Here is a 16,255-nt window from a genome sequence, read left to right on the forward strand (position 1 = left end):
CGCGCCTCCGGCTCCGCCTTCGCCTGTGATAGGCGGAACACTGAATTTCCCAGCAGCCTGTGTTCCGCCTATCACGGGCATCCGCTCATCCTCGTACTACGGACGAGGATGATACGACGTCCGTGATAGGCGGAACACAGGCTGCTGGGAAATTCAGTGTTCCGCCTATCACAGGCGAAGGAGGAGGCGCGGCTTTTGAATTTTACAATGGCCGCCGACGAAGAGGGCACGGGACGGAGGCAAGGCAACGCACGGCACGGGACAGGACGGGACGGGACGGGACGGGACGAAGGCAAGGCACGACACGGGACGGAGGCTCGGGACAAAGGCTCGGGACACAGGTAGGCTGGACACACACACACACACACACACACGGATGGAGACACACACACACGGATGGATGGATGGATGGAGACACACACACACACAGGGATGGATGGATGGATGGATGGATACACACACACACAGGGATGGATGGATGGATGGAGACACACACACACAGGGATGGATGGATGGATGGAGACACACACACACAGGGATGGATGGATGGATGGAGACACACACACACAGGGATGGATGGATGGATGGATGGAGACACACACACACAGGGATGGATGGATGGATGGATGGAGACACACACACACAGGGATGGATGGATGGATGGACACACACACACACAGGGATGGATGGACGGACACACAGGGATGGACGGACACACAGGGATGGACGGACACACAGGGATGGACGGACACACACACAGGGATGGACAGGCATGTCTCACCCTCGGCTTATACACGAGTCAATAAGTTTGCCAGTTTTTTTGGGGGTAAATTGGGGGCCTCGGCTTATATTCGGGTCGGCCTATACTCGAGTATATACGGTATGTCCTTTCCTCCACCACCCCTTTCCTTGCATTCATAAAAGCTGTACTATAGCTTCCATGAATGAGAAGTGATTGATGAATGGAGGACAGGGAGATCAATGAAAGGTCTGCCTCTTCCATTCATACAGTGTTTTTCATTTGTGTAAGAGGTACGTATATGCAAAAACAAAATTATGAAAGTAAGTCACAATAGGAAAGGGTCAGAGTTTGTCCTTGCATCACATTGTTCATTGAGATGGTATGTTGGGTTTTAATTTGAAATGATTGTCCTTAATAATGCAAGGAATGCAATGTCAATGATTAGCACAAATAAGATGAAAGAAATACTGTGACTGAGGTATGTTTTCACAATACTTGTTTTACATAGATTGGCCTTCTTCTTCTTTTTTTTTTTTTTTTTTTCATGAAAGTGTCTCTTTTCCCAAAAAGTTGTGTTTAAAACGCCTCTGCACAAATACTGTGTGACATAAAATAGTGCAACAATAGTGTGTGTTTTGGGAGTTCTAAGTAATTTTCTAGCAAAAATTACGGATTTTATCTTGCAAACACCAAATGTCAGAAATAGGCTTAGGCAAGGCATGAAAGGGTAAATCCCCCCCCCCCCCCCCGTCCCATTATTCACAACTCTTTTACTAACTAGTCTGTAGTCCCAAAATTATAATTGGGGAGGCTTTTAAGATGCCTTTCAACTTTGTGACCTTTTTGTGAATGTTTTATGTATCAAGGAGTAGCCAAGATGGAGAAAAAAAAATGGGTATCGGTGATGGGAAATGGGGGGGGGGGGGGGCAGTGCCGTTGCTGATTATTATTATTTCTTGATGCTTTTCCTATATTTTACCAATACATATAAAAGATGTTTGTAAAATTTAAGAAACCTGTCTAGGAGCAATTTTTGTGGATGAGCCTCTTCATTTTGATACTGACATATATTTTTCCAGTTTCTTCTTCTTCTTTTTTTTTTTTTTTTGGTTATTTTTGTATCTGTCTGTCAGTACTTTATAAATATATCAGTAAATCAGAATAGATGACGGGTTTTGTGCAGCCGTCATAGTCCTCCCTAATAAGATGGAATTCAGCTCCTTTTCTTGGAGCAGCAGCTGTATCTCAGCATTTGGCAGGCTTGCAATTTGACAAAACTGTGACATAATGGAGAGCTTTCTCCTGGAGGGTGCCCATTACCGTCACGATTTTCTTAGCGGCTTCTTTATATGAACAGGGTTTGTTTCTAACAGAATGTAAGGTTTAAATCATAAAACATTAGAGTTTATAATAGAAAAATGTTTATTAACTAATAGACTGTTGACTGGCATTACGACGCTGTTTCTTTTGCTGCAATAAAATAATTGCATGCTGTTCTGGGACTGAACACGTTAATAATGCTCTCAATGTGATATCGCTAATAATATGCTTAGCAGTTGTGCCGTGTACTTTATTCCAGCAACCATTAGCTGGCTGCTAGGAATCAGACCATACGTATGGTAATGCTACAGTGTAGCACAGGCATAGGGATGAGGGAGGTGAGGATCCGAACTATCTGTCAGGAGTTCTTTCATGAGAACGAGGTTGGTGGCGCTAGGAGAGGCAGCCAGTTTGGGATGATTTCACATCACTGCAAAAGCGTTGCTCATTTTTACACAGGCAACAGCTGTAAAATTGATCACTTTTTTTTGTCTATGGGGACATCTTTGCATTGCTTCATATAACACGTAAGTGACAATAAGTACATTGTATTAGTTGTTTGCAATCCCAGTGTTTTTTTTTATTTGTTTTTTTATTTAATTTATTTTTTATTTTTTTTTACTCCTGTCTTATTTGTATATTGTTACCTGTGCATGTACTTTTAATATTTCGTATATATACACTTTATGTGAATGACTGCAAAATTTAGCAGGTACAAAAAATGCATTTTTGTCTGGAATATGTTCTTCATGTTGTGGCAATATCTGTTATTTTGCAGCAAGGATTAATACTTTTTAAAGCATTGTTTCTATATTGCATGTAATGTGTAAGAGAGAGTGTGTGTGTGTGTGTGTGTGTGTGTATGTGTATGTGTGATATATATATATATATATATATATATATAATTATATAAATACATTTTTTTTTTTTTCTCCTAGCTATCTCTCTATATCAAATTTTTATATATATCTCAATTTATTTTTTCTTTTCACTTTAATGACTGATTTTAATATTTTGTTTAATTCATAGTGCCTGAAGTTACATTTTAGTCCTTTTTGAGGTTTTAAGAATTGATCATGTGTTAGATTCTTCATTAGGTATTTAAGAATTTTTGTGGCAGATCCTTAGTCTAAGAAACTGGGATAGCTTGTGTACAATTGTTCTTGAAATCGATGGATATATTTGATACATTTTGAGAACATTGTCTGAGCTTGATAAAGATCAAAAGATGAATGTTTGTCCTTTAAAAGTGCATGAGACCTTGTAGGATTTAACAAAAGCACGCAGGTTCAATTTTATAAAGCTCTAACCTATGTTATTTATCATTACAACCATTATTTTTTTTCGGCCATGTGATTGGGATTTGAGGCTCTTGTTAAAGCTCAGTGAAATTAGTTTATATCTGGAAAATACCCAGCTGGCAAAGGAAATGGTCACTTTGAGTCTAGAGCTGATTATGTTGAAATTAAGTAGGAGGTCTCTATTGTGTCTTTGTAAATAAGACCTAAGTTAATAGTCTTTATACACTTCTCCTTATGGAAAAAAAAGGTTAAGTGAATGATTTTAGCTTGCTTCGTAGGTGTATCGTTCTTAACTGCTTCTTCCATCTGATTTTTACTTTCAGATTCTTTTAAGCCTTTTAAGAGAATTATTGCTTTCAGATGAGAATACAATATCCTACATTTTTGTTCTGTTGTAAGAATGTGTGGGATGCTTAAGTCCGCCTTCACAAATTTGGCAAAAGGAGGCAATTGGCAAGTAATTCTGACCCTTTGCCAAGCACATCCTAAATAACTGGGTTAGAATGGTGAACTGTTCTGAAAGTCCAAGGAAAGGTGCAATGTGAACAGCCAAAGGAATGCACCATTATTTTCATTTTACTGGCTTCTCCCCCCCCCCCCCCCCCTTTATTTATTTTTTGTTTTAACCTTCATTTTACCAGTCAACATTAACAACATAGATACCCTCCTCCAAAAGATATTTATATTTGTTATTTTGGTAATTCGCCTAATTGGGGAATTTATATAATGAACATGGGTTTTTTTTTTTTCTTTATTAGCGATCTTGCAATCCCTCTTTCTTGCCTCTAAACACAAGGGTTCAGAGAGTACTGTACTGACTGCAGTACCAGAGTTGCGGTCAGTCAACAGCTACTAGCGAACCGGGAGGCATGGCTGCCCATCTATCACACAGGCTGACCACTGTGGTCTACAGCAGTGGTCTCCAAACTGCTGCCCAGGGGTGGATGTGGCGCTCTGCTTCCCTTTATCCAGCCCTTGGGGCACTATTCCTCTAGCTGACGACAACAACAATGGAGCATAATTCCTGTCGCTGATAACAGTAGGGCACTAGTCTTGGGTTTTCAAACACTTGGAACTATTTTTTTTTTTTTTTTTTAATGATAAAATGTTTTCTCCATATTTTGAACAAATATGTTCCCCCAGCTAACGAACATGTAAAGGTTTCCTTGCAAATGTAATACAGTACCCTCCATTTAAAGTAGTTCACCCTAATACTAAAATCTGTAAATCTATTGGCGTCAACAATCCTAAGACTAACCTATCTAGCCCTGTAAAGAAGAAATCGCTATACATACCTTTTTCTTCTGCCGCTTTGGTCCCACGCTGAGCTGTTAGCGGCAGGTTTTCTGTGAAGGCGGGTGCAGAGGACACAACTGCCAACGGAATCCCCATATTTATGGGTGACGTCACTTTCCAGGCATTTCGCAGCTGTTGTCGGCTATCTCCTGCACAGAGCTTTCTCCGCTGGAGACCAGATCGGCTTCAGAAATGGTATGTGTAGCGATTTCTTCTTTACTAGTCTAGATACGTTAGTGTTAGATTGTTGATCCCAGTAGATTTACAGTTTTTAGTATTGGCTTGAACTTCCACTTTAAACGAAGAACATTTGGTACCAAGCTACACAGTAAATGCTCAGTGATTTACTATTTTAAAATTGATCTGACAGAGACTTCTTACCACATGATCAACTGTGACCAGTCGCAGCTGATCATCAAGTGAACCAGGAAGTGCCGGTAAACTGCTTTCCTCGGTTCACGCTGACAGGGAGAGCCGATCGGTGGCTCTCCCTGTCAGAGGGGGGTCTGTGCTGATAATCAGCACATCGATTATCAGCACAGCCCCCATCAAAAGGTGCCCATCAGCTGCCAGCCTGTCCCCATAGTAAACGTTTGTCAGTGCCCCATCAAAGTGTCACTCGGTAATGCCTGTCAGTAGCTCCTCATCAGTGCTGCCTATCCAGTGCCGCCTATCGGTGGCCATTAAATTTTATTTTATTTTATTTTTTATTGTCGGTCTTTTTTCGTTTCTAGGGCAAACATTTAAAATCACAGAGATGATCAAATACCACCAAAAGAAAGCTCTATTTGTGGGAAGAAAAGGATAAAAATCTAGTTTGGGTACAGTGTTGCATGACCATGCAATTGTCATTCAAAGTGCGAAAATGCTGAAAGCTAAAAAATTTCCTGGGCTGGAAGGGGGGGAAAAGTGCATGGTATGGGAAGTAGTTAAAAGAACCTCTTACCACACTGCCAGGACTATTAAATAAATGGTTAACAGCACGTGACTGATCCTCCTCACATGATCTTCCAGTTTGATTCCACCAACCTGCATGGATCACCTCCACCACAGTATTGGGACCACCAGTGGAATAAAATGTGAGGAAATGCTCATTGTGAGATAGTAAAGAACTCCACTTTATTTAAACACCGCAATAACGCGAACCGCATCAAAATAGATTTAAAAACCACTAAGGATGCATCAGTATTCCAAAGCAGAAGGCTGTATGTACACTGCAGGACTCCGGTGGATGTGTGTGACGATGTAACATTGTTGCCAGGACCTATGCGTTTCATCAGAAATGATAACGTTGGGGTAAATGGCCAGACACTGTACACCACGCTCAGGATTGAAATTGAAGGTGAAGTTGGAAGTACAATATTCTCTCATTGGAAAGTGGAAGACAGTTGGCAAGAGCACATACATGTCTGATTATATTATAAAGATGTATTTGAAGGATTTTGTTTTTTTAAACGTTGCACTTTTTTTTTTTTTTTTATAAAAAGGGGTTTGTGCACTTGAAGGACACTTTTTATGCATGTTTTTCCCATTTAATTAGGGATTATGCACTTTGATTATTATTTTGTCACTGATTGTCTTCTTATATAATTTTTAATGATTTGGTGGCATTTTCTTCGGATTTAGTGCTGATTTCATGGTTTAAGCTCTAAATTTATATAAAAGGTGCTAAACTCCATAGAAGTAAGCATTCTCCCTTTCCTCCATGATGTTGGAAAAACTGGGGATCCCAATAGAAATGCAACTTTTTTCCCAATGTTGAAAGGATGTAAACATGACCACATCGTGACACCAGTGGGGAGGTATACCATTCTGGCTTTAGTAGTTGGTACAGACCAGCAAATCCTAGCCAAAAAAACAAACAAACAAGTAATATATAATGAAGTCAAAGTTCAGAGTAAAAATACTTTCTAATAACAAAATCAAAACTGGTGTAATACAAAAGGATATTGTCCAATTTGATATTTTACTTTTCACACTCACAGAGACCATAGTCTACATCTAGCAAGTCTTATCCTCAAAATTCTTAAATTCTTTCAGGAGAGTTTTTTTTTTTTTTTTTTTATCACCAATTTTACCTATTGGTGTGCTGACTCTCTGACCTCAATCATTTGATGCACAGTGCAACAGTGAAGAAGTATGAAGATAAAAACTTCCATCTGACTTTACTTTGTTTTAGGACTTCAAGACAGAGGAATCCAAACCATATAGGAGAGACTAAAGGAAATGCAAATAAGGATTTTAGACTTTGCCTTGTTCTCGGCTTGTTGAAAACGACATGGGTTTTTCTGACTTGAGATCAAGGATTTAAAGGACTTTTTTGAGTTTACTTTTGTTCCTGGTCTGTGACTCGGACAGTTTTGAAGCCAGTGGGTCAGCATACCAGCCAGGCAAATTAGCATTACCCCACTTTGAGTATATTTGTCCACAAGATGAATTGGGATTGGTGGGGTCTGCCTTAGGCTGGTGATTTTAATAATGGACAAAGGCCAAGAAATGGTACAGAAAGCGTTGCTTCTTTTAATGGTACAGTTTGAGCAAAATAAATTACTGAGTAATGGTTAGCAGCTGATCATGAATTACTTTTCTTCTTTCGCTCTCTCCTTCTTTTTTTTTTTTTTTTTTTTGCTAGGACAGTGCCTCCATATAAGCCCATTTAGTTGTTATGATATGGACACGCAATCAGTTTGCCATCTTCATATTGACTGTCACTTTTAATTTTGCGATATTTTGATGCTTTACATATTCCAGTTAAAGTTTGCCATTATGACATGGTCAATCTAATCAGCTGAATTAATTAAAAAAAAAATACATTTTGAGGACCATGACTAAGCCAATTGTTTTTAGTTTAGTTGATATGCTGCATGGTAAAGCTGCATATGAATTTTTTGCGACAGCTAATGCAGCACATATTACCCAGTGGTGGAATAAGACCAGTATGAACTGAAGAATAAGCTTTGTCTGCACTTCTAATGTGTGTTTATTTCATTCTATTCTATTTGTATCTATACTGAACAAATTTTAACATTTGTAAATTACAGATGGCATATTTTTATCATTTTTGCCATGTACACTGTTAGATGAAGATTTTAGAATCAGTTCTGTCAGATGCCTCTCATGCCATATGGTCATTGCTATAAGCTCTTTGTAGATGCAGTCTAATCTGTGAATAGGTAATGGTGTGAGCCCCAACCATGCTGATATCTGTCCTTCAGCACTGGGAAGTTGCCAAAAGAAGGGGGTTCTTCTACAAAAAAAAGTCCTCCCTTTCAGAGCAAATTCACACCTTGCAATGCAGAGTGTATGTGCGTTGCAGTCTATTTTGAATGGCACCCCAACACTCATTTAAACGCACACACTACACCAGTGATTTACAGTGCACCACACAATAGTAGGTTTTGTGCAATATACGGTAATTTGAGGTGGCTCCTCAAAGCACCAGCCCTTTGATGGGGATCAGGCTGCTTTGCATTGTCAGCCCTATTAATAGGCTCCTTTGCAAATTTTATGGTTTAAATGTGGGGAAGGTGTCGCCACCATATATACCGTACCTGAGATAGACAACTTGCTACATCCATGCCCAATAGAAGTATTAAAGGGTCTGTTGGAAGTATGGGTCCAGGTTAAATTAATTTTTTTTATGTGATGGAAATATACAGTCATGGACAAAAATATTGGCACCCCTGCATTTGTCAGATAATGCACCACTTTGCCCAGAAAATGGCTGCAATTACAAATGTTTAGGCATTCTCATGTTTTATTTCTTTTGTTTTCTATTGGTATGACACAAAAAAGTTGAGGAACAAAAAAACAAATCTTGCACATTCCATACAAAACTCCAAAAATCATTTGTTAGCGCACCACTTGGAAAAAATAACTGAAATCCATAGCTTCCTGTAACCAGCAATGAGTTTTATACCTCTCTACTGGACTTTTGGACCACTCCTCTTTCGCCAACTGCTCCAGGTCTCTCAGATTGGAGGGTTCCTTTTCCCAACTGTTGTGTGTTTGTTTTTTTTGTTTTTTTGTTTTTTTTTTAGATCTTTTCACAGGTGTACTATGGGATTTAGATCTGGACTCCATTGCTGGCCATTTCAGTACTGTCCAGCCCTTTTGTATTAAACCATTTCTGTGTGCTTTTGGACATGTGCTTTGGGTCATTGTCCTGCTGTAAGACCTGTGATGCAGACCCAACTTACTGACACTGGGCCCTACATTGCACCCCAGAATTCTTTGGTAGTCCTCAGATTTCATAATGCTATGCACACCGTCAAGACATCCAGTGCCTGAAGCATCAAAGCAATCCCAAGACATCAGTGAATCTCTCTACCATGTTTGACTGTAGGGACTCTATACTTTTCTTTTAAAGGCCTCATTTTTTTTTTTCTAAAAAACAGTAGAAAGATGAGCTTTACCATAAAGCTGTATTTAAAAAAATTATTTTTTTTTTGTCTATCCACAGCATTTTTGTTTCCTCAGTACCATTTTCTTGACAATATAGCGGACACAGGAACATTAAGATCTCTGGAGATGGACTTGTAACCTTTAAGATTGTCCATGCTTTTCCACAATTTTCTCTTTCTTTTTTTTTTTTTCTCAAATCCTTAGACCATTCTTTGCTGCTCTTTCTCTTCTGAGATGGCCACTCCAGAACCTTCACTTTATTCTGCTCTAGCCAGTGACAGGTCGACTTGGCCTTGTGTTTTGGATCATTGTCATGTTGGAATGTCCAAGTACGTCCCATGCGCAGCTTCCAGGCTGATGCATGCAAATGTTCCTCCAGTATTTTTTGATAACATTCTGCATTCGTCTTGCCATCAATTTTGACCAAATTTCCTGTGCCTTTGTAGCTCACACATCCCCAAAACAACAGCGATCCACTTTTTTTACCGTTCATCCTAGGCCTTGTTGACTCCTCTCCAAATGTAGAATTTATGGTTGTGGCCAAAAAGTTCAATTTTAGTCTTGTCCCTCCAAATGACTGTGCCACAAGGTTTTAGGCTTGTCTCTGTGCTGTTTGCAAATTTTTTCACTTCTTGATTAGAGATCGAACACTGCTGATTGGCATTCTCAATTCCTTGGATATCTTTTAATATTCCTTTCCTGTTTTATACAATTCAACTACCATTTCCTGCAGATCCTTTGACAATTCTTTTTCTTTTCCCATGACTCGGAATCCAGAAACTTCAGCGCAGCACTGAATGAAAGATGTAAGGATCTGTCAGGAGTCCAGAAACGCATTGACCTTTAATAAACACACACATTACAAGCAAACAGATCATAGGTTTGGGTTCTGTCAACTTGTTTGCATGTTATCAGGCCAAAATCACCAGGGTATATAAACTTATGATCAAGGTCATTTGGGTAGTTTCTGTTGCCATTATGATTTAAAAATAGTAAAACATAGTTGATTGATGATGATAAATGGCTTCAGCCAAACCCTAACCATGAGTGAAAAATGTTTTGGTGCTATCATTCATATTCTCTGAATGGCCAAGAAATCATAAATTCTGCCAGGGTATGTAAGCCTATGAGCACAGCTGTGTGTGTGTGTGTGTGTGTGTGATAAAAAAAATGAAATATATATACACAATTGATCAGTGAGCACACTTAATTTTTTCTTTGTAATGCAAACAATGCACGTACCTGCATTTGACCTAACAGGGCTTCTTCTTTCACTGTCCAGTAACGGTTGAGGTGGGAAGAGGACCTGCTAGTGAAAGTGAAACTGCAGCAGATAAAGGTCAGGTACCCTCCTCTGTTAGACAGGGCGGAACTGTGTAGATCTCTGGACTGGAAGGACAAATCCAGGAAATGGCTTATTTGTTAATTTTATAGGTTTGCCTGAAGCTCAGCTTTAAAAGCCACGCACTGTTTATTTTAAATTGCACAAAATGGACAAAAGCCTGCAGTATATACAATTTATGTGTTATTTATTTTAATTTTTTTGTAATATGGCAAACTTTTTTTATTTTTAGTACTAAAGGAGATATATGTCTTTATGATCTCGTATAGTGTAAAACGTTATGTACAAACTAAACATGCGATCCTGCTAGCTGTAGAGCATTAGGGATGATGACAAAGGGGGCATTCATAAACCACTTTAGGTAAACACATGGCCAACATCCGGCACATAATCCTGGCTTAATTAGTATTTATATCGATGTGCTTCAGTGAGAGCTCTGTCATCCCTACACACACACACTGTCACAGCCTAATCTGGATTACCTGCGCTGTCGAGCAAATAAGGGGCTATCCATAACCTTTGCTATTCTGAAATTTATTCTAAGGCTAGAATGCAGGAAGATATTCTCCCTTTACAGCTGGCTATATTGGCTATGAAATTGGTCCTGAAGTGTATCCTTAGGGACCTTTCCTTGTGTTTCAGCTGCACAGAGGATGCTGAAGTCTACCTTATGGTATGGTAACTAGTGTGTAGGCAAAATGTGTAATACTCTAGGGTACATACCTGTTGTGGACATTATTTTTAGATGTAGCATATATAGATGGTGTGTCTTTATGAGTGTGACATTAATAGCTTGTGAAAAGGTTAGAATCTCTACCCCGATATTTTTTTATTTTTTTTGTATGGGACCTCTTATAGATTGAAGGGGATCGATGTGAAATATTATGCTGGAGATAATAAATTTTGTCCGTCATTAAAAAACTGAAATCTGTCTTGGAACTGTTTTTAATCGTTCATATTTGGTTGATTTTATAAGGCATGTTAATAATGCTGTTGTGTTCTGGCTTAATACCAGCTGTCCCATGATTTAGTGGTTTCGAAGACCAGTTAGTGATTTCCTTCCAAAATTCTAATTCTAAAGAGGTGAACCCTTTTGCAAACATCTATCAGCTTCTACAAGACTTGACATTTGCACCTTTCAATACAAAATATTATTTAAATTGACCCCCAAATATGTTGATAGGTCACTTTTTTTTTTTTTTTTTAATGTGTGTATGAATTACATGTGATGAATGTGACCTCCTTGATCTTTACTCATTTGCAGAGTTTCCAAGTCACAAAAAAACCCCAATGAGTTGATTTACAGTGGAGAGTGCAAAATCTGGTGCAGCCAGTCGGCGTCTAACTTCAGCTTGTTCAATTAAGCCTTGACAAAAAAAAAAAAAAAAAGATTGTTTTTTTATGCAGAGCTGCACCATATTTTGCACACTCCACTTTTAGTGAATCGTCCTCATGGTGAAAATGAGTGATGGTGTTTATTGACATTTCCAAGGCAAAAAGTCTTTCAATAAGTAATGACCCCTTTTTGTTGTTCAATGACTTTAACACATGTACGCTTACATCGGCAGAATGGCACGTCTGAGCAAATGGGCGTACCTGAACGTCCCTTTTGAATTTGCTGCATGCTCCTTGAGTGCGCCCGCAAAATCTATGTCCACCGGGTGCCTGCGATCATCTCGCGGAGAGGCAGAACGGGGAGATGTAAACAAGGCATTCCCCATTCTGCCTTGTGACGGGACAGAGATCTACTGCCCCCTGTCATCGGGAGCAGTGATCACTGTCATGTCACTTGTAGCCCAATCCCCCCCCCCACAGTTAAGACTCGCTCCCTAGGACACAACCCCTTCATCGTCCCCTAGTGGTTAACCCCTTCCCTTCCAGTGTCATTTACACAGTAAGCAGTGCATTTTTATAGCACTGATCGCTGTATAAATGACAATAGTCCCAAAATAGTGTCAAAAGTGTCCGATCTGTCCACCATATTGCCGTCACGATAAAAAAATCACAGATCGCCGCCATTACTAATAAAAAAAATATTAATAATAAAAATGCCATAAAACTATCCCTTATTTTGTAGACTCTATAATTTTTGCACAAACTAATCAATATACGCTTATATATATATTTTTTTTTTTATTTTTATTTTTTTAACCAAAAATATGTAGAAGAATACATATCTGCCTAAACTGAGGAAATTTTATATATATTTTTGGGGGATATTTATTATAGCAAAAAGTAAAAAATAATGTCTCTCTTTTTCTGTTAATAGCGCACAAAATAAAAAACACAGAGGTGATCAAATACCAGCAAAAGAGAGCTCTATTTGTGGGGGGGGAACGACATCAATTTTTTTGTTTGGGTACAATGTCGCAGGACTGCGCAATTGTCAGTTAATGCGACGCAGTGCTGTATCGCAAAAAAAATGGCCCGGTCATTCAGCAGCTAAATCTTCCAGGGCTGAAGTGGTTAAACATTTCTGTCTAAGCCTGTGTGGCTCCTGCGATCAGGACAGATAAGTGCAGCCACTGTCATACACAGGAATCCTGGATCTAGCCTTTAGCAGGCACTCATTTTGTAAGTTTAATCCTTTTTACATGGCTGAGGGTTTGAATCTGGCACATTTTTGCCTATTGCTAGTGTTTTTTATTTATTTTTATTTTTCTTTCTACTGAATATACCCAAAGTGTGTGTATATGTGTATATGTGTGTATATGTATATGTGTGTGTGTGTGTGTGTGTGTGTGTGTGTATATGTATATGTGTATATATATATATATATATATATATATATATATATATATATATATATATATATATATATATATATATATATATATATATATATATATATATATATATATATATATATATATATATATATAATTTATTTTTTCTTCGTGTGTGTATATTCGGAAATACCTGGAAAAACTGAACCTTTACAACCCCCCTTAAATCACATTGCTAATTTAGTTTTTTTGTATTTGTTTGTAGCCTAAATTCAGGAATTTTCACTTAAAACTGTAATTATGGAAATGGCAGTAAAAATTTGGCTGTGCCAGTAAATTTTGGGTGTTAAGTCAGTAAATTTCAATCTGGTAGGTTGGCATTCAGTCAGCTGGATCCTGAATAAATCTTCACTGCAGGGATGCCAGTCCTCTTCCCGTAGCTGAACTTCCAACACATAGGATTTTGGCTCTGGTCTGAGCTGCTGTGAAAAAAGTATGACGGGGACATGCCCCCTCCTTCCTCCTCCATTGAGAAAAGGTCTTTAGTCACTTTCACTGCCTAATAAACATGATCTGTTCTTGGGGAAGAGTCTGAGTCACAGGATATCATTGCTTCTTTGAGGTACAGTAGCTGACACAGTCTGCACACGTTTTTCTTCATGTATTGTCTCTTTAGCAGTACCTAAAATTTTCCCCGCTCTATGTGCATAAGGCACACCTTTTGCATCCATCCTATAATGAAATCCTCAGTGAGTTCCCAAACTATCATCAGGCCCAGACACTGGTATGTGGTGGGCATGGGGTGTTCTTTTAGCTATGCAGATATGGACCAATGGTGGGCCAAATCCTCAAGTAGAAGGTATGTTCTGACAAAGGAAGTTGTCAGCCGTATTCTGCCTTTTTAACCTCTTCAGCTCTGACAGGTTTACCCCTCCCCCTTCATGACCAGGCCATTTTTTGCGATGCGGCACTGCATTATTTTAACTGACAATTGAGTGGTCATGCAACCCAGTACACAAATAAAATAATAAAAGTTGATGTGTCCCCCCCCACACACACACACAAATAGAGCTATAGCTATAAAACACATCCAAAAAAAAAATCGAATTTCTTCTTCCATTTAGGCCAAAATGTATTCTACATATTTTTAATTAAAAAAAGTTTTATAGCGTCTACGAACTATGGGATATTTTTATGGATTTTTTTTTCTTTTTTTACTAGTAATGGTGGAAATCAGGGACTTATAGTGGGACTGCGACATTGTGGCGGACAAATCGGACACTTTTTTTTCTTGGGGACCAGTCATCAGTGCTAAATAGGCACTTTAACTGTACTAATGATACTGGCAGGAAAGGGGTTAATGTAAGGGCCAATCAAAGGGTTAAATGTGCTCTCTGGGAGGGCTTTCTGACTGTGGGGGAAGCTTAGCAGAAACACAGATCTGTCTTCTGTCACAGAACGGCAATCTGCCTTGTTTACATAGATAGACCATTGTCCTGTCTGCCTCGGGAATGATTGCGGGTCCCGGCGGACATTGGGTCTGCCGGACTCGCTGATTGGCTCATAGCTGAGTCCAGTTGGTGTAGGAGTGGGTTGCCACACGTGCCCCAGACCCAGGAAACAAAGTCACATACACGTACGTGATTTCGTGCTGAAGGGCCACTCTGCCGCAGTATATATGCATGGGGCGGTCCGGACACATTTAAAAGTAATCTAGAAATGTATTGCTGTGGATTGTGCCATTGGAAGGAGTGAAGCCTTTGTTTCATAGTCTACTGTTAAGCACTGAACAATTTCAGAATTCTAAAATACTAGGTATTGTTTGGTAAATGCTGTATCCTATAAAGGGTCCAGTAAATGAGTGAAAGTCTACCATTATGTCTGAAATGAACAAAGGAGCTGAAATTTCCTGTAGCGATATAGTTATTGGTAATGGTTCAGAATACACAATAACTGAACTGTAATTTACTAATTCCAGGAAGAAACTTCATAGCCTGCCACTGCTTGCATATGTTTGTTATATATTTTGTATCCCAATTTCCCAAAAGCACTAATCTTCTGCATTGAATAATTAAGCTTCATCAACTGAGGTCAGAACAAAAGATCTTTACCCTTTATTTTCATTAGCAAGGAGCCTCAGCCTGAGTAGGAAAGCACTGGTCTCTCTGCACCATTCTGACAACAACTCCCGAGTCAGAGTTAGAGCTCCCCAGTCAGCAGAGAACATGAATTTTGTTGACTGCAGACCTATAGCTCTGACACCGCTGGGGGACTTCTGTAAAACGATTAATGCTTCCACACAGAGAAACAAAGTTCCAGAGCTTGTAAAAAAGAAACCTGCATGAAGGCTATTGCAGGTCCAATATTTCCAGCTCCAGACAATTTTTTATTTATTTTTTTAGTTCAAATATTTTTGGTAGGTGAAAGGTCTGTATTACAGGCAGGCCAGTGACAGTACCCGCACTCTTATACTACAAAGCCATGCAGTTGTCACAGATACAGTATGTGGTTTAGCATTGTCCTACTAAAAAATGTAAGGCTTTCCCTGAAAGAAATTTTCTGGATGGGAGCATACAGAGCTTTAAAGAGGAAGTAAAGGCAAAAGAAAACCACACCCTGTAAGGCAAAGGCATAATGAGTTAGTATGCATAGCATACTAGCTCATTATGAATAACTTACCTGAGAACGAAGCCCCCGAAGCGGTCCTCCATCTTCCTCTTCGCCGCTGCCATGTATCCCAGAGCGACTTCTGGGTCTCGCTGCTCCGGCGCTGTGATTTGCCGAGCCGCGATGACGTCACTCCCGCGCATGCGCACGGGAGCCGACACTCGCGGTATATCGCCGCGACCTGCCCAGTGCGCCTGCGCGCCGCTGTCTATGGTGCATGCGTCGTAGACAGCGGCAGCTGTCTTCAGGGAAATATATCCTGAACCGTATAGGTTTAGGAGATATTTCTTGGACCTACAGGTAAGCCTTAATCTAGGCTTGCCTGTAGGTCAAAGTGGTTTGTAAGGGTTTACAACCACTTTAAACCCTAGATATACCTTTCAGCATTAATGGTGCCTTTCTAGTTGTGCAAGCTGCCCATTCCATGCACACTAATGCAAACCCATTCCATTAGAGG

General features: G+C 39.4%; 1 protein-coding gene across 10 annotated transcripts in view; it reads left to right on the forward strand.

Moving 5' to 3' along the window:
* Positions 1 to 16,255, forward strand: part of TIAM2 (TIAM Rac1 associated GEF 2) — a 437,269-nt gene that overhangs the window by 370,537 nt on the left and 50,477 nt on the right. Inside the window, exon 1 of one of the 10 annotated variants that reach the window (XM_077486245.1) lies at positions 2,333 to 2,589. The exons of 8 other annotated variants lie outside the window; for them this stretch is intronic. Coding sequence is in view for 1 of the 2 variants with exons in the window: in XM_077486244.1 (XP_077342370.1) it covers positions 10,956 to 11,078 (123 nt within the window). In the remaining variant the exon portion in view is untranslated. Of the gene's footprint in view, positions 1 to 2,332; positions 2,590 to 10,845; positions 11,079 to 16,255 lie in introns of those variants that run through there. One more of the 10 variants, XM_077486244.1, reaches the window with a different exon arrangement.

Source organism: Lithobates pipiens, unplaced genomic scaffold, assembly GCF_037356315.1.
Source record: "Lithobates pipiens isolate NorthernLeopardFrog02 unplaced genomic scaffold, aLitPip1_a1.2 Scaffold_18, whole genome shotgun sequence".
Lineage (NCBI taxonomy): Eukaryota > Metazoa > Chordata > Amphibia > Anura > Ranidae > Lithobates > Lithobates pipiens.